The sequence below is a fragment of the Cardiocondyla obscurior genome, linkage group LG14 (assembly GCF_019399895.1).
Source record: "Cardiocondyla obscurior isolate alpha-2009 linkage group LG14, Cobs3.1, whole genome shotgun sequence".
NCBI lineage: Eukaryota > Metazoa > Arthropoda > Insecta > Hymenoptera > Formicidae > Cardiocondyla > Cardiocondyla obscurior.
In genome coordinates, this window is record NC_091877.1 from 815,613 (window position 1) to 841,217 (window position 25,605).

Sequence of the window (25,605 nt, forward strand, 5' to 3'; positions counted from 1 at the left end):
ATTTTAAAATATTTCGAATTTATTATTCAGACATATTACTGATTAAATTTGATTTTATTAGAAGAAACCGTACGCGTTATTTTTTAAGCGATCCCAATTATAAACTACGAAATAAAAAATCATGCAACTCACCAATCTGCATGAGCTTCAGCGGAGTTGAAGAATTCTGCCGGTGACTGTAACATAAAAAGAAAAAAATTAATGTAGACATGTAAAATAGTTAATAAAATTAATATAAAAAAAAGTAAAGGTTGTTTTTTAATAAAGATTTTATTTAAAAAATTAATCCTTACCTAAGAGTTGCTCCGCCGATGCAGGATACCCGTCCCGGGCCTGCTCCTCCTCTCAGTTTGGACGTCGTGACGAGTCCTCCTTCCGCGCACTAGAAACTCGCGAACACCCCGACCGTGACTTTACAATCGCGAAAATTAGATTGCACTCGCGTTTAAAATAAAGCCATGCCGAAAAAAAAACGTCCGAAAACTAGCGGCACTCCCGAAACGACCGACGAACCGGCTGCGGTTCGTATTATCATTAATATCGGCGTGCGGCACTTTAATCACTGAACACGATACGCGGCAGCGGAGATCCTCTTGATCTGTAACAAAAAAATTACAAAATTATTTCGTAGATGTTACATCTAATTAAATAAAATAATGAAAAAATAATGAACCATTTAATTTCGAAGAAAAATTGATACTTACCCTGGGGTTGCTCCGCTGGTGCAAGATACACTTCCTCAGCCTCCTCCTCCTCCTCCTCCTCCTCTTAGGTGGCACGTGTCGAGCCATCCTTTCGCGCACTGGACACTCGCGAACGCGCCCGGATTAACTCGGAATGCCAGAAATGGCATTCACGGTGCTACGACGGCGGCTAGCGTACGTGATCTTGGCGTGATGTGCGTCGAATCTCACACGAAGCGCGCGCGTAGATGTGTTACGGAGCACCGGTCATAGAGGACTGAGGGAGAACGCGGCCTACTACCCCCCCCCGTACTCGGCGGCCGAGAGTGGGGGAAGTCACGTACGCCAGCCGCCGTCGCCGCTCGTTGCAGCAAATGCTATATCTGCTTTTCAGTGTACACATGTTCTAAGATTTTTAACGATGCAACTATTCTTTCGACTTTTTTTTATATAATCCGTCTACTCTATTTTACGGTAAATTTTGAATAGTTTATTAGATTGTTGTGGTGCAAATAGGAAAAGCACGAGAAAGTTATAATGTTAAATCTAATAACTTCGAAAATACATAACATAATTGAGAAACTATCTTTATAAAATGAAGACTTCACGTGGTAAAAAAGCCCGAAAAACTCTTGGATTTTACGTGAATAATTATAAATTTCGTCAACCGTTTCAAGTTCTTATTGACGGCACATTTGCGTTTGCAGCATTGCAGGTTATAATTTATTTTCTCTTTGTTTATTACCGAATTTCATAATGTATAATTTATTTTATTAATTAGGTTTATGTTTTATTATATTCTAGAACAAATTTAATATACATGAACAGCTAGCGAAGTATTTTCAATCTGAAATAAAGCTATTGACAACAGCATGTGTCATCTCTGAAACAGAAAAACTTGGTATATTTTCTTCAAAAGTAAATGGTGCCACACAAATAGTGAAACAATATGCTATACACAGATGTGGACATGAAAAAACACCAATATGTGGCTCAAAATGCTTACAATCTATGACAGGAAAAAATAATAATGCAAGGTATTTAATTTATATGTAGTTCATATCCTATATCAGATATAACATTGTAAAGGCCTAGAAAATTGCTTGAGATTTAATGTATATTTAATGATAAATAAAGAATAAATAAGTAATTTAATATTAAGAATATATATAAGTTTAAAAAAAAATATATTACAGATATATTGTTGCAACACAAGACCGTGAGCTTCAGGATAAGTTGAGAATAATCCCAGGAGTACCTTTACTTTATTTACATGGAAAAGCACCTACATTAGACTCTCCTTCAGCGGCAAGTCGTAAATATGCTGAAACTAAGCAGAAGGATTTAGGTATGACTACATGGGAAAAGGAAAATATAAAGGAATTACGAAAGCAAGCTGGGATAGAAGAAAAGGAAACTAAAATGAAGAAGAAAAGAAAAAAGGGAGGACCAAATCCACTTAGTTGTTTAAAAAAAAAGAAAAAAGAAATGACAACGTCTAATAAAAGTGATACAAAATCTGGTAAAATCAAAAAAAGAAAAAGAAAAATTAAAATTGCGTCACATATTAAAGATGCCTTACTAGCAGAACTAAAGAATGAACATAGGGCATAGAATTGTACACGTGTGTAATCGGTACATATTTTATAATTATCCTATCTAAAAAAAATAGGTATAGAAAATTTAATTGTTTTTATTGTACACGCGTGCGTTTATGTATATGTGTTTATAATAAACGTGTACGATTACGTACAAAAACTAATTCTTTATTTTATTGCAATAAAAAAAACTAAGAAATTTTATACAAAGTTTTAAGTTAAAAAACTGAAGATATTTTATTTTATTTAAGCCATAACCATGAAATATATATGAAAGTGGTTCTTTGGCATATCAAGGTTTTACAACTTTTAAATCTCAGTAGATCTATTACTATACATAGTTAAATAATATAAACCTTTTATTAAGTGCAAATATTTAAACTCAATCGTATAAGAAAAATAATTTTATCCGTTTTAATTAAATATAATTTTTATGTAGCGTGTTATTCTGACAGATTTTTTTTTTCTATTTCACACATATTGCTAGTCATAAAAATAGAATATTTTCCGATCAAAAAATTTCAAAGTTAAATGCTTTAATAAAAATTTTTTACAGACGCATTTTTCATACAAATACGATTAAATATAATATGTTATGAAATCCATGCACTATGTTTAGGTTATAAAATTTAGAGAATTATTGTAATTTTTATTATAAAATTACAAGTAAAAATATATTTTTAATTGTCGCAACTGTAGAACATAACATTCATGCAGAACTTAATAATATAGAACGAAAAAATTACTTTTTTCCTCAGCTTTAGCACTGATCATTTTCTAGCACTAATCTATCGTCAAATCAAAATTACATTTAACTTAAAACTTTTTTTTATTATAGAATTAAATCAGATATAGTTTAGGTAAAAATAATTAAAAAATTTAATCAAAGTATTAGGTACACTAGAGCGCAGATATAACGTAGTATTGGGCGCGCTCTTCCTCACTCCGCGGCACATGACACTGAAAAACAAATATGGTGTTAGCTGCGGCGACGGCCACCGGGCTAGCGTACGTAATCTTGCCTTGATGAGCGCCGAATCTCACACGAATGTGCCGTGGAGCACCGGCCGCCGAGGGAAGTCACGTACACTAGCCGTACGCCGTTGTCAAAGCAAACGCTATATCTATATTTCAGTGTACATAATAAATGAAAATTTATTGTGTATTAAATACATGTTAAATAGAATTAAATTGAATTTAAATGTTTGTTAAAGTAACGTAAGTGCTAATGATTTCACACATATCTATATCTGCTTTATATTCCACATGAAAATGACTGCCAGTCTTAAACACGACTTTTGTTAATATTGCTTTTAGACGACAGTAGTCTTTAAACAAAACATAAAAAGTTTTACATCATGTATTTGAATAATCTCATAAACATGATGGTCAAGGATGTTGACTTAATAATGCACGCGTAGCCATAGCGAGCATTTTCATACGACGCGTTGATCGATGATTCGGATTACTTGCTACAAATGTTGCTAATTGATTTTGTAAAGTCATTAGCACCGTACCCATATGCTCTCGTGTTACGGGATCACTTGGATCTAAATTCAATATTGCTTCTTCTAGCCACCTAAAAAAAAAAAGGAAATTTTTATTTGAAAAAATATTTTAAAGCTTAATTAATTTGTTTATTAATTTGTTAATAACCTCAAAATATGTTGTAATGTTTCTGAATTTTTAATTTCTATATTATAAAACAGAAATTTAAAAAATGTTTAACACATAAATACCTGTGCTTTAATTCTGTACGATGTCCTAAATCAGCCGACAGTTGTTGTACAAGAGAAAGAATAACAGGCTGCTGTAAAATACATCTTGAAGGTTGTCCATTGGCGCCTGGACATGAAAATACTCTTGCAGGTTCTGCTTTTTCACATACTAACACTACCAATCCTAAATCACTTGCACTCAAAGCTTGTTGAAAAGCAGCGTTTAGTTGACCTCTTTGAAGAAGCGACATGACGCGTGCTTGAGCATCGGCTACAGCGGTTACGGGTATAGCAGGAGTTGTAGCTCTTGATCTACGAGATTTGGAGAAAAACAATGTTTTAATCGTATTTATCTACATAATAATATATAGTAATTAAAATTTTTAATTAATATAATAAATTACCGTGCACTCGAAATTTCTGTAAGTTGTTGATTTAGATTTTCTCGAATAGAATCTCGGATTGTTCGAATAGTATTATCTTGCATAGTTGTTAAAGTTCTATTCAATTCAGTTTGAATTTCTTCACGTATCAATGTTGATAACATTTCACTTAGTTGTTCGTTATGACGTTGATATTGTTTATCGATAATTGTATCAATATGTTGTAAATCTATAAAATTAAATGTTAAATATAATTCGTTAGCAAAATATTTAATTGTTCTGACAAAAATAACGAAATAAAGTGCTTACATTCATGAGTGCCCTTAACAAAAGTATCCTGAATTTGTTTAAACATAATTTGGCAAATTTTTTCCATATTAGGTAAAAGAACAGTTGTGAAAGCTTCTTTAAAAGCAACATCCAGAGCTGGTTTGGCAGCATTTGAAGCTGTTAAAGATAACGTATCTTTTACTTGAGAACTGTTTATTAATTCAATTATATTCCTCTGAAAGAGTTCATCCATTTTATTTGTATCTAATCTGATTTGATGTTTTAAAGGTTTTATCGTGTCTTCAATTGTACGTGGCAGGGTACTTTCAATCTTATCTTTCATCGTTGTCTCAAACGTATTTAAAAACTCACGTTGTCGACCCATTTGATTATATAGAGTTTGTTCTAAATTCGCATTTTGCTGCTGAGACATTCTTGTCAATGCAGATTCTACTTGCGTGGATACTGGCGATTCTTGTCGTAATATGTTAATTTCTGTACGTAATTTTTTTATTTCTTCACACTGAGTTTGAATACTATCTATAACAGATATCAATTTACTGTTCATTAATTCAATACTATCGTTAGCTGTTCGCCAGCTTCCTGATATTCCAGGATCGTCGTTAGGGAGGGCTAACGTTTTCGATTCATCTTTTATTTTTTGCCTTTGCACATTAGTCTCATCGTCTTCAAGAAATTCTTCTGACTCTTGCATCGCATGTACGCTAACGTCTTTAAGCAAAACCATTGGGATATTAGACCAATCTTCATCGGCATTGGTTTTCGGTTCTGTTTTGACGTCAATATCAATTTCTTCATCTGGTTTAGTAAGAGACATAATTTCTCTCACTTCTCTAGATGGACTGCTACCGCAACTAGCAGGAGTTTGTTCTTCTATTTCGTTTTTTACAAGCGGCGGATCAGATGCATTCAAAGCTTGCACTGCTTGTGCAATAGGACTACTAGATAAAACTTTTCTCAAATCTGGACTATCTGGATTAGATTCCAATTCGTTGTTCTCTTTTTTTGCGGGTGAACTAAATGCATCTGGTGTCATTAAGTTTAAACCACCACCACTATGATTAATTGTTGTTTCGATCGTAGTAGATAAAGACCGTTCTCGGTCACAATTTTCTTCAGACATGCCATTATGAGTAACAGTTTCCATATCAGGCATATCCTCTGTATAATCCAGTGAATCATGAGTAAGTGTACCTTGGTAGTTCCCTCTTGCTTGAGAGGCAGGTTTGAAAGCAATGTGACATTCTTGTAATGACTTTGGTTGGACTAGATACATGTAAATAACGAGTTCTTCATCGTTTTCTTCGATCTCTTCACATAGATCTTCTAGTGATTCGCTAATTGGCCGAATTTTACGTTGATCGGCGTCAACAATTCCAAAACTTAGAATTGGATATGGCAGGAGAAACTCTGATACCGTGCTTATGCATGCTAGCGCCTCACCTTTATCTTTTGAAAGACTTAGTATATATAAAATTTTATTATGTATATCTGATAGAAATAGATAACCCGCGCTAAGATCTAATCCCGCTTTTAATACCGGCACTTTGCCCGTAGAAGGATTTGGAGCAAATTTGATTGTTTGTAAGCAAGTCCACAATTCGCATGACCATACTTTTAATTCTGAGTTATTGTCACACCCGGTCACAGCAAATCTCCAAAACTGAACACTGAAAAGTATATTTTTATTTATATATATTTTTTATATATTTTATATTATATATTTTATATATATTTTTATTATACTCAGTTTATTAATAAATTTTTATAAAAATTAAAACAAACTTACTCAGGTTGATAATTTTTATGATCATCCAGGAAAAACAGGCAAGAAATAGGTCGTCCTCCATGAGGCATCCATTGATGCAAACAACGTGGCTGTGGTTGGTTATTGTGGGAATTATTATGAAGGAAGACTTGAAAGAATTTTACTTCACCGTCTGTACTAGCCGTTGCTAATGCAGTACCATCTGGACTAAGTGTAGCTTCTACAATAGTTCCAGAATGTTGACTAATTTCCATCATGCTACCACTTTCTTTAATACTCGGATCTGTTGCCTAAAAAAAAAAAAATTTTTTTTAATTTGATTATATTACAAATATTACAGAAATATATATTTATATATATATATATATATACCTCTACTATTGAACTAAATCTTGCTGCTATTGTTGCAACCGACCATAATTCAACTTTAGAGCCACGAGTTACGACTAATAATTTTGATACTTCATCTCCATCAGAGGTATCATCCTCTGGGATATATGGACACCAAATTACTCGGTGACTAGTTGGAGAAACGTCTTCAGCGTCTACTTGTAATACTAAAGTACATTTTAGTTCAGAAGGGGTAGGTTCACATGTATGTATAAAAAGTGTTCCTGTATAATCAATACACGCAAGAATTGCATTTGAAACATGGGCAAATGCAAGATCTTGAATAGCACCACGCATTCCTCGCAGCAGAGCTCTATGTTCTAACTCTTTGTATACAACACGAACTACCCCACCACCGGAACCAACTAGAAAATAAAAAATTTATTCAAATATAAATAATTTGAATTTTTTATCAATATATATTTAACTTTAATAAATTTGTTTTAATTTATTAAAACATTATATGTAAAAAACATATTTCAATTAAAAAAATATTAATAAATAAAAAATGCAGTCAAAGAATCTTAATTTCATCAAATATTACCTTTTAAACCATAAGCTAAATATTTTCCAGATACATGAACAGCTAGCAATTGGCCAGTATAAAGGTGATGATCCCATGTAAAATCAACAATATTCTTCAATTTTACTTTAGAACTACCATGATCATGATCACCAGGAGAAGAGATAATGGTTACATTTGTGCTACATAACTCAACTGAATGTTGATCTTCCCGTCCACTGAACTCCCTGCAGAAATAAAATGCTACATATAAAAATCTTTACAAAATTCGAGACATAATAATTGATATCTTTTTTTCAATAAAAAAAAAAACATAATATGCAATACAAACAAAATACAAATTCACTAAAAAAAAAAAAAAAGAAAAAAATTCCTAAGCAAGGTCACTTAAAAATTTATTTCAGATAAACTGAAAATTTGATTTTTATTTGAGATTTATTTTAGAAGCATAGAGCCATAATATATTTCAATAAAATATAATGAAATATCAATTAGTGCCATACATACAACCTTTCATATCAAATTTCAAAGTAGGATGATTCGAGAGTGTGAAAAAGCTCTGAAGCACGCTCGAGGAACTTACACTGTCTGTTGATAGTGGAGATGCCTCATATTGTCCTCCCCGGTCTTGCTCATGTCGCCGGCCGTGTCCCTGTAAAACAACGAGTTAAAAAGTCGACCACGGATGATTCCTAACCCCAGCCGGCAGTGTGGTTGCCTGTTCCAGCAGTATCTGCATTCCGGAATCGTTCATTCTTTTACTCGGTCTCACCTCTCGGGCATAAATACCGTTGTTTCTCGCCGTGATTTTCGTACGGAATCGAATAAATCAGTCGAGCAGCCGTGTGGTCATCACCGGCTTTGTTCCACCAACCGACGTAGCAATCGCATACACGCGAAACACACGCGAAACCAGCTCGGCGAAGTCCAACGAAAGTGAAACGTCAGGCGGCCATCACCCACTTGTCAGTGGGTGCGTTCCGTTATCCACTGTGAGCACTGCACTATGACGTCACACAAGTACACTACGGGTGCCGTTCCGTTTTAGTTTCGTGCATTTTTGAGCCGCTGTATGATTGCAAAACTAAACGCATCACTACTGCGGGTGCTTTATCTCGCTGATCACAGTAGCCGCAACAGGAAGCACGTCGAGATTAAAGACGTCATATACACTTCGAGATGACACTCTCTGCCACTTATTTCGGAACGTCAGCATTTGCTGTAAATAACAGAACGCACCAATACTTGCGAAATGGACGTCAGTCCATCTGATTGGTCGACGCGGGAAATGCAAGCGCTCTCAGCCAATGAGAACGTGCGGTAGAAATTTGAAGTAGCCGAGCCAGACTCACTTAACAGCCGGCATACGGCACACTACAGACGAGAATCGTGCACGAGAACGTCGTCGGGTCGTCGTCAGACGCAATTTCAACGCGATATTTGTCGCGAATCAAGGTATTTATGGACGGGCGATGTAGAGCGAAGGAGAATTTCGTAAGCTTGGCATTTCTTTTCGAGATTCATTAAGAATTATCAAATGTTTCAGGCGATCGGCCAAGCTGCGGGTGAGAGTCTCTTGCGCGGCGCACGTAACCGTCGATCGTAAGTATAATTTTTAACATAAAAATGATATTGATAGATTTAAAGTTGAAAATATCTTAATACATGCCCTCTTCATGTTGAAAAAGCTACCTTTTTTTTTTTGCTGCGGTGGGGAAAGGATTGTGGATATATTTTATAAGATATTCACGATAAATTTACATTTTAATTATTTTTTATGTTACACAGGCTTTTTCGTTCGCGTGTCTATTCTTTGGAAAATGGCAGTAGTGCTCAAACGTACGTAGACCCAAAAAGATGGCAGTAAATTCAACTAATGCTGCTTCACAAATTGCGCTCAACGATGATGCGTACCTTCTGCATGCTAGACATCGTTTTGGATCACGTATATTCGTCGGAAATGCAGAGACAAGAAGTGAATCTGACTGTAAGTAATACAATTTAATTATATATAATAATTTTGTTTTTTTCCAAGTTTTATACGTTCACGTTTTATTAAGATTTTATGACAAAATATATATTTTTAAAAATTAATGTTGCTTATAGAACGACATGGTAAAACTCTAACGCAATAATTTATAAAAAAGTAAAGGAGATAAAAAATTAAAAATCTTGTTAAACGTTAAAACTTCTTTAAAATAAATTTAAGCACTTGTTTCATCAGCAATAAATTTCTATCCTGATTTAATTTTATATTTTTGACAAATGCTCTGCATAATTCTGCTAAATATTCTACATTGCTTTTACAGAAGTTGTCTCTATTTTATTATTATTATGTCTTTGCTATTTTATTTATTCTGTACATTACATTAGCAAAGCAGGGTCAATATAACGATTCTAATTAATCAAATGTTAATTTTTATATCCAATTCACTTGCCGTGACTGCATTCCTCACGGCAAAATATTCTGGTGACAAATATCAACGAGATCTTTGGAACATTATCGACAGGTTTTTTTTTTAAATTCAGGCTTTTGTTGAGTATTAGAGATCTAATCGTAGCCGTAAAAGCTGTGCCTTCAAGTTCCCAACAGATCTCGCTGCGAACGTCTTACATTTCTTTATACTGCCGTGTATCAAATAATTTTTGGGTCTTCTTCTCGTATCATATATAATGTTACACAACGACAAAGCACACTGAGACACTGCGCCAATCCAATAGAAAAACAATATCGTCGTTATTGTGCCGTTAGTATTCACAGATTGAAGGGACGTAGAGTCCACAAGGATAAACTCCCGTGGTAATTTTCTTTCACTTTTTATCGTTTTTCACTCCTCTAAAGCTCGCTTGCTAATAGGTAACGACTCGAAAACTAATTAATTAAATCTTGTTTTTTCTTCCTTCATCGATTACAAGTTTTTTTATTTTTATTTTTTAAGCGTAGTATTTCGATTTACCTAGCGACTAATCGACCGCGTTAATTGTAAATCATCTGTGCAATCGCGATGAGAAAACAATGACGATCATGAGTGACCGGTGAGTGACGAGTAAGCTAAACCATCTACGTAGTGGAGGCGTAATGTTGTACTTCGAATTATCATAAATGTAAACTATGCTATGTAAAACTTCGGTTTTTATACTTAGTAGTTGCTGCACTAGAATCAATTTCCACGCGTTGCTCATTAATTTATTCGCGTAATACGCCTGACGCAAGTAAAATCTAAATAGCAGCTATGTAAAGATGTCGCAAGAATGGCGATTTGAATATTACAAAAGATTAAAATCTCGGTCTGCACGAAGATATGAAAATTTAAAATCTTTATTATTTATATATCGAGATGGTCCCTGCGGGATTTTAAATTGTATATATTATTTCTTTGGCTGCGTATATATATGTATATATGTATGTATATATATATAATTACAAAAACATAAAATTCCATTTCACTACAATTAGATTTAAAATTGATATATCTCAGATTTCATATCGTACTAACAAAATATGTCTAACAAAGCACGGAAATATAGAATCTATATAATTTAATAGACGAGACACTTAATGGTTACATTAGGGACTATTTGTTTTTTTTTTTCTTAACGTTTACAGAAATTGTAAGAAATAACATTGAATCGGTCGTCTTTACTATATAAAGTTTAAATTGGAATAACGGTGGCAAAGAAGAAGAAAAGCGTTTTAAAGCACCTGTTACTCAGATCGGCATAGAGCGACCAATACTGTATACTGTAGAGAATATAGATGTTCATATATGTGAAAAGACAACGTATATTAATCCAGATAAAAAGAGAAATTCGGTTGTAGCTTTTTTTCTTTTTTTTTGCGGACACGAAGTGCAGACATATGAATGTGAAAAGTATTATTGAACAATTATTGAAAACAATACAACAGCTTAAAATAATAAAAACGCAGGTACATGTTCTATTTAAATAGCGAAAGTTGAAGTGATATTCACTTTGCAATTTCGCAATTAGAAATATTTAACAACCAAGTATTACAATGTGCTACGCAATTGCACTTACTCGTTGATATGCTTATGATATATTGCTCTGACTTACAAAATACGAAAAAAAATAAAATAAAATAAAATAAAATAAAATAAATAAAAATAATAAATAAATACGTAGTACAAATAAATAAATAAGTCGTGATTTATGTCTAAGCGTTTTATGGCTAAGCCTTGGTACAAAAAACCTAGAGTTAATTGAGGAAAGTATGTGACTCGTGTTTGACGGACGGATTCGTGCAAAGGAGAATCAGAATTAGGAATATATCGTGTATCACAAGCGAAAATATCGACCAGTCTAGTCCAATCTACTTCACTTTTTCTTTTTAACGCTAATTTTTTTTTTTCGGCGATAGATCTTGAAAGAAGAATCGTTATTCACATGCGTGTTAACTTGAAGTGGCCGTTATAACTCCACTCTCGTTTGCACGACGCCGCACAATACTCGCCGCGTTAATATGCCATCTATTTGTTGCATAAATACATGTGCCAGTCGATTTGCACATGTAAGAAGCGATAGACTCAAAATTCGGAACTCGCTGCGCGACTGATACTTGCGCGAAATAATTTGACCCTTAACTGGAAAGATTACGTCTTCGCGTCGACGAGCTTATTTTTTTTTTTTTTTTCATTATTTTTTTCTCGCTACGTGTCCGTACTTTGCCAGTTGAGGGCAAAACGAACGGATTGAAAATTTCTAGAAAGGCTTAAGACGGTCGCGCCTATCGCTTGGCGTGATCTAAGATTAGGACATAAAATTTCGTTTATTTTGAAAAATACTGTACACAAGAATACCTAAGGCGTTTTGACGCCCGTATCCTTTGCGTTTGTGTGTATCAAAGCTGCGACTACGACGGAACCGATACATTTCCATCGCGATAAAGAGGAATAAACGTGCCCGACGATGACGAGGGTAGAGATAGGTGGAATTAATCTTTTTACTTGACAGTATCCATCTTTCTTCGGTTAAAACGTAAAGCTGCTGCGTTCACCTCTTTAAGAATCGGAAGAAGCCCTTACTCTTATCTGGCGGTGGTGCCATCAACATTGGTACTTGATTCTTATGTGTAATGCGAATCTGGGGGTCAGAGAAATATCGTTGATCTCTCCAAAGAATTTACAAATTAAATATAAGATGTAACGTTAAAAAATAAATATATGTGTATTCGTTACGATTAACGTATTATATTCTGTTTCAGCTCACCGTGCAAGGGCCCTGCATCCAAGGTTCGCCGTCGATTTGCATGGGGAATCGTTTGCTCGTGATGATGGTGACGCTACTACACTGAGCCAACCTCCTGCCCGAATGTCGGAGTCCGGTTTTGACTTGCCCCATATGTAAGCAGTTCTCCAGCCCGATTACTTCTATCAAATTGTCTCCGATGTCTGCGGATAATGGGTGAGTCCTCAATATTACTGAATACTTCTTTATTTATTTATAACGCCTCTCCGTATACGAGGTGTAACATTGCTGCATGATTCGCGGAGCTTTGCGAATATTTCGCGCTGAGCTTACCTTGAATAGCGGCTGTAAGATCTACGGAATTGAAGCTACTGGTACTGAGTTCTTTGTCGGGTCGCTTTTTTTTTCGCTTGCCGAGGCGGTGCCGCGTGTGATATTCGCCCCATAGATTCGAACCTCCGTGAGTGAAAGGAATGTTTAGTAATGCAACTCCTTGTAGAGATGGACCGTGTGCCAAATCCAGAGGCGTACCGTCACACTGCAATCGATGAAATGCACGTAGCGTCACGAATTTCATTGATTCCATTGAATTGATTGATTACGGATTTGACTGCACGTATTCATAAACGATGTTAGAATGGAATCGGTTGATTAATTCTTGCTCCGCGCACGTATTTCAATTCCGCTTCTATTTGACACTCGATATACATATATATTGTATATATATACCGACTCATTAATTGAATAGATTTCATACATAAATTCGGGCTATGCTTACAATTATCTCGAGATCCTCGTGGAGGTTTTTACAACTGGCGGCGAACTGCTCCGTGGTCGCGTATTCGAAGTACCACAACTTATTCTTCATTCTGCTATTAAATTTCTCGGGATTTTTTTCTCTCTCCATGTGAAATTTCACGCATATAGCAGCGTCGACACCGACCGAAAAATAATTATTAATAATATTATACGGTATACTATCTTGATTCGGTTTTTTCTCGTCTTTCTGATCTACTTCGATTTGCCAGCGGTCCATCATTACTTGCGTTGCTTTTTCTATTTTCTGCAAATTATAGGCACAATTTAATATTAAATGATGAAACACTTAATGCTTCATTGATAGTATGGAAATATGAAAGGAATATTTTCTTAGTATTTTTATATATTACGTATATTAGAGCGCTAACTTTACCTTAAGCACCTTGTGAACCGCTTCTCCTTCGTAACCACCGCCCCAGCGTAAGCACCTGGCAAGATCATTACCGGTACCGAGTGGTATAACGCCCACGGCAGGTTGTTTCTCGAATTGCACACGATCTGGATGAAATAAACGTAAATGTAATTGTAATAGTTACAATATGTGGTTGCCATCAAACGTTAAATTATTAATAATCAATTAAAGCGACATCGAAAAGCAACGTCGAAATGATGAACTTATTATGTGTAATTGATTAATAGGGAAGGGTCTATTAAAATTTAGCCATTTGCTGGTCTATATGTCGATGAATCTATTATCGGATTTAATACGCGCGCGAATAACAATTAGCATGCAGTATTGCATAATTGATTACAAAGTACTGCTTTTGTGCGTTGCCATTGCAGTAACAGTTATTCACTTTATTCGCATTCTCGACGTGAATTTAATTGCACATCCGCATTTGTAATTAAATCGATGCGTACCCATAGTTTCTAAAACCCAGCCAACTGTCCCGTCGCCGCCGCAGCAAATCACCCTAAAATTTTCCACATCTTTAAACAATTGCAGACCTTGCATAGGCCCGCCGATCGCTAGATTATGAACCTGCCGGGGGTTCAAAATGTATTGAAACTTCCGTAACATTCGTTCCCCTTGCCGGCCACCCGATTTTGGATTAATGAAAACCAAAAGCGGCGTCGTTCCGTCCGGTGGTGTAATTTGAAAGGACATAGCGGGTTGTTGATTCGACGAACTAGTGCAGCTTAGGAAATTACCCTATTAAATTAATTGCATTAATTTTCTTATCATTAAATTTGTACCATATAACTTTTCCAAATCAATGTTTGATTATTTTTAATTACGGTCAAATTAATTAATCTAAAGAGCTCGAATCATAATTTAAATAATTAAACATTTCATATTCTTTTTTCGTTTTTTTTTTTTTTTTGTTTTTACGAGAGATTTTGGGTGTTGAATAATAAAAAATAATTAATGTGAATTATTGTATCTCGTACTTACGGAACTAACCGATGAGCTATCCTGACAATGTTTGCTACCACGTTTGCTGTCCCTCGACAATGACCTTTGTCTATCGAGGACAATAGGACAAATTGCCGTAGGAGGAAGGATGTGCACCGCATGATCGCCGAGCGTACATTCTGCTCGCACTTGCGACGCGCATCTATTATGCAACTGCAATAATTTCGTGACAACATTTACATGGTTAGTTAGCGAATAGTACTTTCACGTTATTCATTCGGTTAATTAATAAAATTGTTACATATAATAGAATCACTCACGGTTAATTGACACCATCTGCAACGTAAGCCGGTGATGCCGTTGTAACTTTTAATTGTCTTTCTACATTTGGAACATTTCCCATGGCAATTACCTTCGACCCAATGATGAGCCATTGTTTGGGACGTCTTCTTACTCTTCACGTAAGTGGCTATGCAGGAGGGTGGCGCCCTTTGCACGCACCTCTCGTGGACCGTATATTTGCAAACTGATTCGAAAAAGAGAGATTTTAATTATTCGATGTTTATTACAACGCTCGCGCATACACATTTGTTAGTTTGGAATGAAACGTGTCCCGTTCTTAGAGACGTCGGCTATGTTCTTCACGTAATTCCGTTTTCGCATTTTTTGACTTAACTCGCTCTAATATTGCAAGGTAGAAGTAGCAATATCAAGGAGTTCTTACTCACAGACGCAACAAAGCCCTTTCTTGCCGAGGCCAACCAACATATTTAGACAGAGATTGCAATACGCGGGCTTGCTGAAATGTTTCAGCCTCCACAGATGGTTCCCATCTTCCTTCACGTGGGAATCTAAACCCAGAAGAACCAGCAGGGGTATTGTCGTGAGGCCACCTCTCTTCCACTCCTCCAACGAAACTGTACCGTCCGCGTCGTAGTCAATTTCTATCATCATATCTTGCAGGATCTAAAATTAAATTATAATTTCTGCGTATCAATCTCGCATTCCGCTCGCCAATTATTGCAGCTTCGTTAAAACAATAATTGAAATAAAAATAGTTTCAATGGAGAGAGACGATCGTCTAATTCTGTAAGTTAATTTTGAGGGCAGGCTCTGTTCTTACCGGTTTCAACTCTGAGACGTCCCAACCGAGGTACTCCGCGACGTTCATCATTTGATTCACGATGCAGTCCATTTCCTGGACATATGTGACAGTAATATTAATAAAGAATTATCTCACGATGCGCGTTTGAGTTACGTATAAAGCACGCGATATAGAACGATTGCATCGTTTTCTTTTTTTTTTTTTTTTTTTTTTTTTGTAGAAGATATTTCACAAATTTATTTCGAAAACACGTCTTTTTGTACGAACGTCAGCTACGACTTTAACACATGTTTTATTAAGTGTTCGTTACTTGTTCGGCGGTTTATTTGCTGTAGTTGAATCGATGTAAACGAAGGCAGCGTCTTTTTCGTATTTTTATTTTCATCTGCTTTTCCCGCGACTCTGTTACCGGCAATGTGAATATTTATCATCGTACCACACAATTTGTACACCATGATATCGATGATTTATTCAACGTGAAACTCATTATGCGGGCGACCGTCGTTTTCCCGGGATCCTTCTTGGCCGTAATTTCATGTCAACGCATAAATCGCGGTGCCGCTCTATACATGTATACATCAATATGCACGTGTATCTCTCGCCTCGCACCGGAATGACAAATGCATCGAACACCTGACGCTATAAACAATTTCAAATTTAAAACGCTTATTTTGCCTTTCCGTAAGTGAGACTCCGTCGCGATATTTAAAAATCAATATCTCGCGAAATAATGAAGTTTCAAAGTTCTTACCATGAAATTTACGCGAAAAACAGACGCCTCTTAATTATTGAAATGTCGAAACTTTCGACTCGAAAGACTTTTAATTTTAAAATAATTAACATGATGACAATGTGTGTTAATTAGCGCTTTAGAAAAAAAAAAAAAAGAAAAGCAAAATTGAAGAGTATTGTGACAGTGTTTTATTGACGCACATGATAAGCGTGTAATGATTAAGAAGTACTAATATAAAGTAGACTTTTTTTTTTCTCATAATAACAATGGATTAGTCAACTGATACCGTTTTCCGGACTCTCAATTGCAAAGAGGTCAATAATGCGCGTCACCAAAGTACCGGAAATTACACTCGTTCTACCTAATTCACATTGTAACGGATCGCATAGGGTACATGTCAATTGACGTGCCTGTTATGGGTGCGGCCAGCAGTATAGAACAAGTATTTATCTCTTCTATTAATATCAACCGGAGCTATTCTATACCATTGTTGTTACTTAAGCAGCAAAGGTCAATCTATTTTCGCCGTGGAAAAAGTCCGTTTTCGCAGGTGTAAATTCGAATTAGAATTTTTTTTCTTTTTAACTGAGCGACGATACATCTTTTCTCGCGCGTCATTGTTGCTTACAGATTCATCGTTAGATCATTTCAGCATCACGTAATGTCAGAGTACGGCATTTATTCAGCTCTGATTTTATTATCATATAACGATGCATTGAAATCGTAAACCGTAAGACATGTGACAATTTGTGACACATTTTTTTTTTTTTTTTTAATACGAGTGATATTATAAGACAGGTCGTTATTCGTACGTTTAGCTGTTTTATCGTGGTCATCCACGTTAACTGATAACGATAAATTTTTATATTACTTACGTTTGTATCAAGGACGCCGTTTCCATCCGTATCGTACAGCCGGAACATAACTGAAAAAAAAAAAATAGAAGGATTATCAAGTTAACACAAACCGAAATTGCCGCGCAACAAGTTGCAGCTGCACTACAAGTCCAGATAAAATGGACTTCTAACAACCGTGACAGAAAATCGAGAATGACTGTCGGTCGACACGCGAGTCCCCTCGTAAATTTTATTACTACGTCTATCATTCTCTTCTTGTTTTCTCATATACGTTGTCTCAATTTCTTCTCGACGGTTATATATTTTTAATTTAATTGATTAAAGTAATCGCGTTCCTTTAAAGTTTCGTAAGTCAAAGAGTACATTTACGTTAAGAGAGGCGGTTTCCTTAAATCTTGTTACTTTAATACTCTATTTTAATATCTGTATCTCAAATAATATCTCGCAGTTATTTTTTTTCTATGAAAATACCTTCGAATTTGTTTTTAAAGAGACACACATGTGGATATTAATAATTTTTACACTGGAAAGTAAACACGCGATTTTTTAGAAAGATTAAAGCCTAGATTTTCAGGCTTTTGAAAAATATTTACAGCCATGTTACATATACTCCGCGAAACAATTTTTCACTATTTAATGTGCACACGCACGTGAAATATCGCTCTGATAACGCCCTCCTAAAAACGAACGACTCCGTTGTGATTTATGCGCGGGCATGTTTTTTGATTATACAGGAAACAACCGTGTAACCGTTATAGCATCGATCCTGGCAACGGAAAACAATGCCGGGTCTGTTTCAAAGTATCGTCAATCATCCGCTAACGAATTATTTCGGCATGAAAACTGAGTTTCGCGAATTCCGAGATAATCATTGTTTCGTGCCAATTACTTACATTCCAGTTTATCCTCGGGTCGACCGGCTTCTAAAAGCGAGAGATAACAAACGATGTCTTTGAGGCTGACTTTAACGGACTGAACATCTATTGTGCTTTGTTTTCTTACAAGGTGTCTCATCTCTGAAAAAAAAAAAAGGAGAAATTTATTTTTAATTTAATTTAACGCTAGATAATCTACCGATCGATTAAAGTCACATATTTAATGCAATATTATTATTATTATTAATTCAGTTATTAGAAGAATTATCTTTTAATTTACCGGCACATCATCGTGAATGAATCGTAGAAATTAACTGCCGTTTTCGTTTCAATACAGTTGAATTACATTTTTATCGAGATTTTTCTTTTGACACATCTCGTTGAAAAGTCGATGCCAAGGCATCTAGACGTCGGGCAGAAGTGAGAATCGCCAGACTTACAATATGATGGATCTGAACCATTTTTCGTGGAAAATTCATGGTGCACTCGGGTGTTAAAGTGACGGGAAAATCCGACGATGCGATTTCGGCAGAACGACTGAGCCGTATTTTTAGATAAACATACAATACGCAGGCTTTGAATAATTGCAGCTAAACATTTAAAAGACCTGTTGCTCCGACTGCAGCGGCACGGTTGTCAATACGTGTAAAAGATTAATTGGATTTGTCACAATAGATTATTAGAATTTAGAGGCGGCTCAGACAGGTCGACGACGTCTAGCTCGTATTTCTGGCTCCCTATTTATATCCGAGCCATCGTAATTTTGCATGATTCAACGTGGCTTTATATCGATTGAATTGCCGTCGATAAAATTTATTCTTCGATTTTGTTACGGTTTTGAAATTTGAATCGTCGGTGAATAAAAATTAATATCAATAAATTTATATTTTGAATAAGAGGAAACGACTTCTTGCTGAATCGAAATGGAAAAAAATGACGATACAAAATAGAAAGTAAAAAATATGTCTTTCAATTTTTTTTTTTAATAAGCATCATATTGCCTTCGAAATCATAATTATAAAATATTAATTTTATTATAATCGATTTAACGTTAATTTCATTCTCAAAATATAATTTATTAAAGATTGGTTTTACATCAAAAACATCGATGTATATCTACAATCCTGTCTTAAAAGATTTGTAACTCCAAATACGTTTCATGAATACATAATTACGTATTTTTCATTAATACAGAAATTAGCATTAAAAGTTTTCGATGGTTCGATTTCTCCGCTCTTATTTTTGGACGATATCGCGCGTCTCGCAAGAATAATTTTGCTTGACGATGAACAAGTTAAAAATAAACTTTCGTGCGAGACGATGCGTCGTGCGAGTTAATGCAGTCACGCGCTTTATCCATGCGGAGTAATTTTTTTACTTAAACAATTTAATTTGTTTCAAGTGAGAAAGCATTGGCAACGATACTAAAAAAGAAAAAAAAAATTGTAGGTAACGAGAACGGTAGGGTTTCGATCGATTGCATATGTAACGATTAATCACCGTAAGCATCTAGCGTTTCTAAAACTTTGAAACTTTGAATGAAAACTTTTAAATTATTTTTCATTGTTTAATAACGTTCATATCATCTGTACTTCGGGCGGGAATATTTTCTCCCTCATTATTTTTCTTCTTTTAGCGGGAACGGTTTATCAAACTTTATGACACGTAATTTTCATTTATCCGTATACAATAGTTACTATTCGGTCGCGCTTCCTGTTTTAATGAAAATTTATCATAATGATGAATAATGAGCGACTTCAGTTAATTGAACTAATTATTATTTGTGGGCTGTAGCATAAATTATATGGTTTAATTGATTTGGGCGTAAATAAATTGACATATTTACCGCACATCATGGGAGGAGAAAAATTTGCAAATAACACTATAAATATTAATTATGTGTATTTATAATTGCAAAAAAAAAAAAAAAGATAAAAAGAAACATTTCTTCTTTTAATAACCAGTGTGGTAATATCTCGCACAAATTTTACACGTTGAATCGTCAAAGATCGTAATACTTTATCTCACCTTCCTTCAGCTTCACTCCCGATACGTTTGGTACCTGGACCATTTTTCACTATTGAAAGCAACGAAAATGGAACAACTTGCTGTATACTGAACGTACTTAATCTCTTTATATCGCTGTGTTAAACTAGAACCGAATAAGAAGGTAATTTGATTATCGAAGCGTGTTGATACTAACGGTTAATAATTAAGCACTTGTTGCTTCCGCCACGACTCGAAAGTCACTGAGACGTGATCTCAAGAACTTGGTATCGTTCTCACACATTTGTGACGTCATTTATTCCGGATGATACCGGTGGTACAGCTATTTTGGTGACACTGGCACGTGTGCATGTGCTACGCAAACTCGCTTGTATGCCGCGCGAATAATTCGAAGCGCGCGCTGTCCCACTCTGCGTTATTCGGGATCAATACGGCAGTAGATACATTAGTAGTTAATTAATTGAGGAAACGCAAAATGGCATTCGGGTCTATTCTATATTTAGCAGTACCTTTTTTGCGATTTTTTCGTGGAATGATAAAATGATAGAATTGTCAATTATTAGAGATATTAAAAATATAGACTAATAAAAGAAAAAAAAAGGAGAAAAAAATAGATTAAAAAAATAGGGTTCTGGATTGCTTCACGCTAAGCGAGAGTCAACGTCGGCTGTTAAGTCGGCGATTTTTCGATTTAATTTTAATATTTAATTAATATGTCCAGGCAAAGACGGTCTTCGCGATTTTCGAGATCGAGGACGACCTGGGGAAGGTACTGTATTTTTGTCTGGATATACTAATTAAATATTACAATCATTTCGAACGAAAGTAACGAATAGATAGGCGCTGGGGGTGGTGGGGTGAGGCGGGGGAGGACAGAGTGAGAGCGAGCGCGAGCCTACGTGCCGCGCGCTAGGAATATACCCCCACTACTCCCACTCTCGCTTTGTCCTTCTCCAGCGGTCGCGCGAGCACACACGTACTCTACGCACTGTACAGCAAGCACGTGTATGCCGAACGTAACGCGTATTTCCGCGCAACGAGAACCTTCCGCCACGAAAACTATCTTGTCCTCCCCATTCTCTGTGCGAGGAGAACACTTGTGGCTACGTCTTCTTTCCTTAAAGTAAGCTACATCCTTATTTACGCGCTCATCTCTCCGAGGTGATTTTTCTGTTTCAGAAGTGTCGTACAGTCTCGCGCGATTCTAATTAATTATCTGGGCTTTTGTTGCAGGTGACCAGCACGAGGAATGACTCGACACGTCCCGTCTGAGAGGAGGAGCAGGCCCGGGATGGGTATCCTGCATCGGCGGAGCAACTCTTAGGTGAGCATCATGTTTTAAAATAAAATCTTTAATAAAAAAAAATTTACTCTTTTTTATTAACTTTATTAATTGATATATCAGCGTCCCTAAATTAATATTTTGCATTTTTTGTTACAGTCACCGGCAGAATTCATCAACTCCGCTGAGGCAGTTTGGTAAGTCGCATCATTTTTTTTTTATTGTAATTTAATTGTAATTAGGGTCTTTTAAAAAATAGGGCGAGCGTAGCGTGCGTATGGTTTCTTCTGATATTATAAAATTTCATTGTTGAGGTATTGCGAAGTAATTAAATTTTATCATTACGCATTCGGAGCCGAATATTTCTATGTACGCCGATTGACACAATTCCTCCACTCCTTTTATTCCTGCCGTCTTTATGTTTTTTACATGATGTACTTTACGACCTTTTTTATTACGAAGAGAACATCTGGAGGCGACTATTCATCTTCTGATTCGTAAAAGACGATTCTAAGGTGTAGCTTAACTCGACTCAGCAACAATTTCAAAATGGCTCGGGGGTATCGTAGCGTTATCGGAATCTTCGTCATATACTCTCTCTATTTTCGGATCGTATCAGGTTCTTCTTTGCATTTTTCACAAGTAACGTGTAGCGAGAATTGCGCGGGAGGCTTTAACTCGAGATTTCATCACCTCTGACGGTATATTCCGACGCGGAAGAGCATGTGTTTCACGAAAAGGCGATAAGATCAGACCCGTTCGTCAAACAGATACGGAAATAGAACCGGATCGAGTTTTCTCAATCGCGCACAGAGGCTTTTCGTACGTCATGACATTTCGTGAAGCTTTGACCCGTCTTTTTCGGGCTCGCATAGATTGTCGTGTAAAATCCGAATTTAAGCCGGCGATATCCATTTCCTGTATCTCCGCTGAGACGACGCAAGTTTATGAAAGCGATCGATACCACGATCGCCGCGGACGTGAATAAATATTTTCCCTTAAATCCATAACGTAAGCGTGCGATTATTTCCGTCACTTACTGCGCCGTCTTCATTTAGAGCAGACGTAAACAGCGAGATGTTGATGTCTCGCTGGAGTAATATAAATCGATTACCATCTACATGTCACGCGCCTTGGAAAATTGCCGGAACTAATAATTGATCTCGTCCCTAAGGAAATTATCGAATTTTCTCACTTTAATCGTCGCGAAATAATTTTTCTATCGGCACTCGCGAGTGCTTGTACTCGGGTACACAGTATATCGAGCAAGTATGAGATGCGGATAAAAGTGATGCGAAATGCCACGGCGAAATTCGCGGAAGTACGTAACGAAGCAAAGAGATGGCTGCGTCGATATCGTAAAAAGCGATATAAAAGAGGCGGAATATGTATACATATATCGGCGCGATATATTGCGGTCGCTATTTTTTTCGATTACGTCGACTGTCGGCCCCGATTCTGGCGAAGTACACTTCTAAAAGAGATGTCACGTCCCTTCGAGTCCCGTAATTTACCGCGGCATTTACGATCTCAGGTTTTGTTTGTGAGAGAGGAGAAGAGTAATGCGCCACTGTAAGATCGATGGCGACTAAAATGGACCCTTTGTCATACCGCGATCTCTCCGGCAAAAATGAATTCCGCGCCGTGCACTGAATTTCACGGATACGTGAGTTCACGTACGGCGGAAGAGAAATCTTTTAAGCGGCACGATCTAGCGTCCCTTAATCCCGGGCATAATCTCCAGGCAAAGCCATACACAGCTGCTCGAACTTTAATGCAGGATGTTCTTCGCGAAGAAGCTCTCGATCACGAAGGACCGATTCTTTATCGAGAGCTCCTATGAACGTAAGCTTTCAAGCATCTAGAATGAAAAGAGTGGAGAGCGGATGGAGATTATATCTGAGATATATAGGAAACGAGGACTCTTTAAAAAAGAATCGCGAGCGCGCGCGCGCGCGTATTAAGACCACGTTAATTTAGCGAGAAATAATTTCGGGCTTAATAAACGGCGAAGAACGGGTGAAATATATGACGGTGGGATTAACGCTATGACGGGAGAGACCGAGCAGAAATCTATTCTGCGATAATCTCAATGGTGAAATACAGTTTCGTGTTTGCGAACAGTATTGCGCTGAATGTACCCTATGTATTGGATTCAGCGATTGCTCCTACCTTCCAATTTCCCGTTGTTGACAAGGAGAGAATTGTTCGACTTCCTGGATGAATTACGGGACATTTGGCTTTGACTTGGGCTGCTATCCGTGCTCTTCTTCTCTAGTACATCGTGACAGCTGTACGACGTATGGGTGACCGTTAACATCGGGTGCACGCTTCCTGAATCGTCCATGCGATTGCGTGAAACATAAGAAAAACAAACAGCATGATCGATGGGTTTTCTGCAGGTTGATTTAGCTTTTATACGCGGGACGCGGCATCTTGAAAGATTCATTGGCTAAATATTCATTACCCGACAGCCTAATGTTCTCGAGAACTATATATTTCGTATCTTTCGTGGAATATATCTGTTTATACGGAACGTCCCGGTATCTTGTTTCTGCTAAGGGCGCCATATCGCAAGAGTGACTCTATTTTTAAGGGAAAATAATATTCTTTTTCCGTATTTTCTCTTGTTCTTTATTTATCGTCTACAATGTTGTATTTAGGAATTAAAAATATAGGCGGGAGGGTTTTACCATGTATATTTGCATAATGTCTCTGTAAATCAACTGGTTAAAGAACCACAAGCCGATATTTACAGAGTGAATTTATTTTAACGAATGGTGCCCGTTAGCGCTTAAAAGAGTCTTCACTCGAAATTTCTTTGGATCGAATCGATTGTTATTCATCCGCCATTTTGAAGGAAACAATAGAATTCACCGATATATGACGCGGAGTAAAAAAAAAAAAAAAAAAGAAATTATACCATTGGAATTGTCATTTTCTTTTTGTCTACCGCTGACCTATTTTGTTCAATCGCAAGGGTATTCGTAAAAATACAGCCTGAGAAACGAAAGGTTCGGTCGTTGTCAGCATAAATCGCGAAGAAAAATATTCGGAGGGGAGGAAAATAAAGAAAATTAAAATATTACTGATATAATATGAACCATTGTTAGCTCCGACAAATTTGACTTTGATTAACATCGGTTAGACACCGCTATCGATCTTATCAGTCGAAAAATCGTTTACTGCTAAGGCGTGAATACTCTAGAAAAGAATCGAGGCAGTCGGAAGCCTGGGGTTAATAAAAAAAAAAAGATAGTAGCGGAAGAGATCAATGCGAAGTGACTTTTGCGAGCACGCCTTACCCGTTCGTGTCCTCGAGATTTCACTTTCCGTTCTGTGATGGCCGAGCGCTTGCAATTTTTCCGTAATCCCGTGAATTTTGTCGGCCAGCGAGGATCCAACGTGGCTTTCCGTGGAGGGTCCGCCCGGTACGCCGGTGCTATTAACGTTACTGCTCGAAGTCGTGTGCGATGTAATTGCGGCACAGGCGGTTGTCGAGGAGAGCACGGCCATCTCCTAGGAGTCAACAAACGCGGACTTTTAATTCGACACGCGGCTTTTAATTCCCAGCACGAGCAGGCACGTGTGTCTCGTTTACGAATATCTTTTATCGTCGCTTTTTTTTTATGCCGAAAGCGCGCTCTCGCATGACGCAACAACGCTTTCCTGTCCCAACGCGATACTATTGCGACTGTAATGCGCGTCCCGGGTTGGTAATACAGCTTCATATAAATTCTCTTTTTCTTTTTTTTCTTCGCGGCTAATTTGCACGCTTACGGTAATCTACACGAGGCAACGGCGAAATCTGTGCGATCTTTATTAATTTAAACATGCGGTGATACGTACTTTGAAAGCTTTGCCGTCCACTCCGCGCGAGCTCTTTCTGACAAACGAAAGGAAAAGATGTCGGCATAATTCATCCGGCGTGTCGATTTCCAAATAAGAATTTATGAATTTCCGGAAACCCTCGTAATCGATGTCCTGGAACATTTAAAAGAGAAACGCTGT

General features: G+C 36.7%; 3 protein-coding genes and 1 long non-coding RNA gene across 4 annotated transcripts in view; 1 reads left to right on the top strand and 3 right to left on the bottom strand.

The window, feature by feature from the left end:
• Window positions 1-88: 88 nt before the first annotated feature.
• LOC139107841 (uncharacterized) lies at window positions 89-853 on the bottom strand. The gene is made up of 3 exons (XR_011546574.1): window positions 705-853; window positions 294-598; window positions 89-176 (listed from the first exon to the last, which is right to left on the bottom strand). It is a non-coding gene; the product is annotated as an uncharacterized lncRNA (long non-coding RNA).
• Window position 854: 1 nt separating this feature from the next.
• Window positions 855-2,445, top strand: LOC139107839 (rRNA-processing protein UTP23 homolog). The gene is made up of 3 exons (XM_070665703.1): window positions 855-1,398; window positions 1,488-1,720; window positions 1,880-2,445. Exons 1-3 carry the CDS (start codon window positions 1,279-1,281, stop codon window positions 2,295-2,297), a joined length of 771 nt encoding a protein of 256 aa, XP_070521804.1. The 5' UTR covers window positions 855-1,278; the 3' UTR covers window positions 2,298-2,445.
• Window positions 2,446-2,492: 47 nt separating this feature from the next.
• On the bottom strand, window positions 2,493-8,321 carry Ge-1 (Enhancer of mRNA-decapping protein 4 homolog Ge-1). Its single transcript, XM_070665671.1, has 9 exons — window positions 8,127-8,321; window positions 7,938-8,006; window positions 7,376-7,581; window positions 6,814-7,196; window positions 6,463-6,731; window positions 4,692-6,343; window positions 4,404-4,611; window positions 4,021-4,311; window positions 2,493-3,860 (listed from the first exon to the last, which is right to left on the bottom strand). Exons 1-9 carry the CDS (start codon window positions 8,135-8,137, stop codon window positions 3,671-3,673), a joined length of 3,279 nt encoding a protein of 1,092 aa, XP_070521772.1. The 5' UTR covers window positions 8,138-8,321; the 3' UTR covers window positions 2,493-3,670.
• A 778-nt stretch (window positions 8,322-9,099) lies between these two features.
• Dgk (diacyl glycerol kinase 1) overlaps window positions 9,100-25,605 on the bottom strand; it is a 75,547-nt gene continuing 59,041 nt past the window's right edge. Inside the window, exons 4-18 of the mRNA XM_070665676.1 lie at window positions 25,444-25,578; window positions 24,900-25,113; window positions 23,767-23,928; window positions 18,324-18,446; window positions 17,449-17,498; window positions 15,859-15,933; window positions 15,464-15,701; window positions 15,056-15,261; window positions 14,775-14,948; window positions 14,240-14,531; window positions 13,752-13,876; window positions 13,338-13,622; window positions 12,893-13,097; window positions 12,581-12,762; window positions 9,100-12,454 (exon numbers count right to left, since the gene is read on the bottom strand). Coding sequence (XP_070521777.1) covers window positions 12,365-12,454; window positions 12,581-12,762; window positions 12,893-13,097; window positions 13,338-13,622; window positions 13,752-13,876; window positions 14,240-14,531; window positions 14,775-14,948; window positions 15,056-15,261; window positions 15,464-15,701; window positions 15,859-15,933; window positions 17,449-17,498; window positions 18,324-18,446; window positions 23,767-23,928; window positions 24,900-25,113; window positions 25,444-25,578 — 2,556 coding nt within the window. The 3' untranslated portion in view covers window positions 9,100-12,364. The remainder of the gene's footprint in view (window positions 12,455-12,580; window positions 12,763-12,892; window positions 13,098-13,337; window positions 13,623-13,751; window positions 13,877-14,239; window positions 14,532-14,774; window positions 14,949-15,055; window positions 15,262-15,463; window positions 15,702-15,858; window positions 15,934-17,448; window positions 17,499-18,323; window positions 18,447-23,766; window positions 23,929-24,899; window positions 25,114-25,443; window positions 25,579-25,605) is intronic.

Coding starts and splice junctions, on each gene's coding strand:
- LOC139107839 (XM_070665703.1), top strand. CDS start 1,279: ATGAAGACTTCACGTGGTAAAAAAGCCCGAAAAACTCTTGGATTTTAC. Junction 1,399..1,487: donor TTGCGTTTGCAGCATTGCAG/GTTATAATTTAT, acceptor ATTATATTCTAG/AACAAATTTAATATACATGA. Junction 1,721..1,879: donor GGAAAAAATAATAATGCAAG/GTATTTAATTTA, acceptor AATATATTACAG/ATATATTGTTGCAACACAAG.
- Ge-1 (XM_070665671.1), bottom strand. Junction 7,197..7,375: donor TTTAGCTTATGGTTTAAAAG/GTAATATTTGAT, acceptor TTTATTTTCTAG/TTGGTTCCGGTGGTGGGGTA. Junction 4,612..4,691: donor TGTTAAGGGCACTCATGAAT/GTAAGCACTTTA, acceptor TTAATTTTATAG/ATTTACAACATATTGATACA.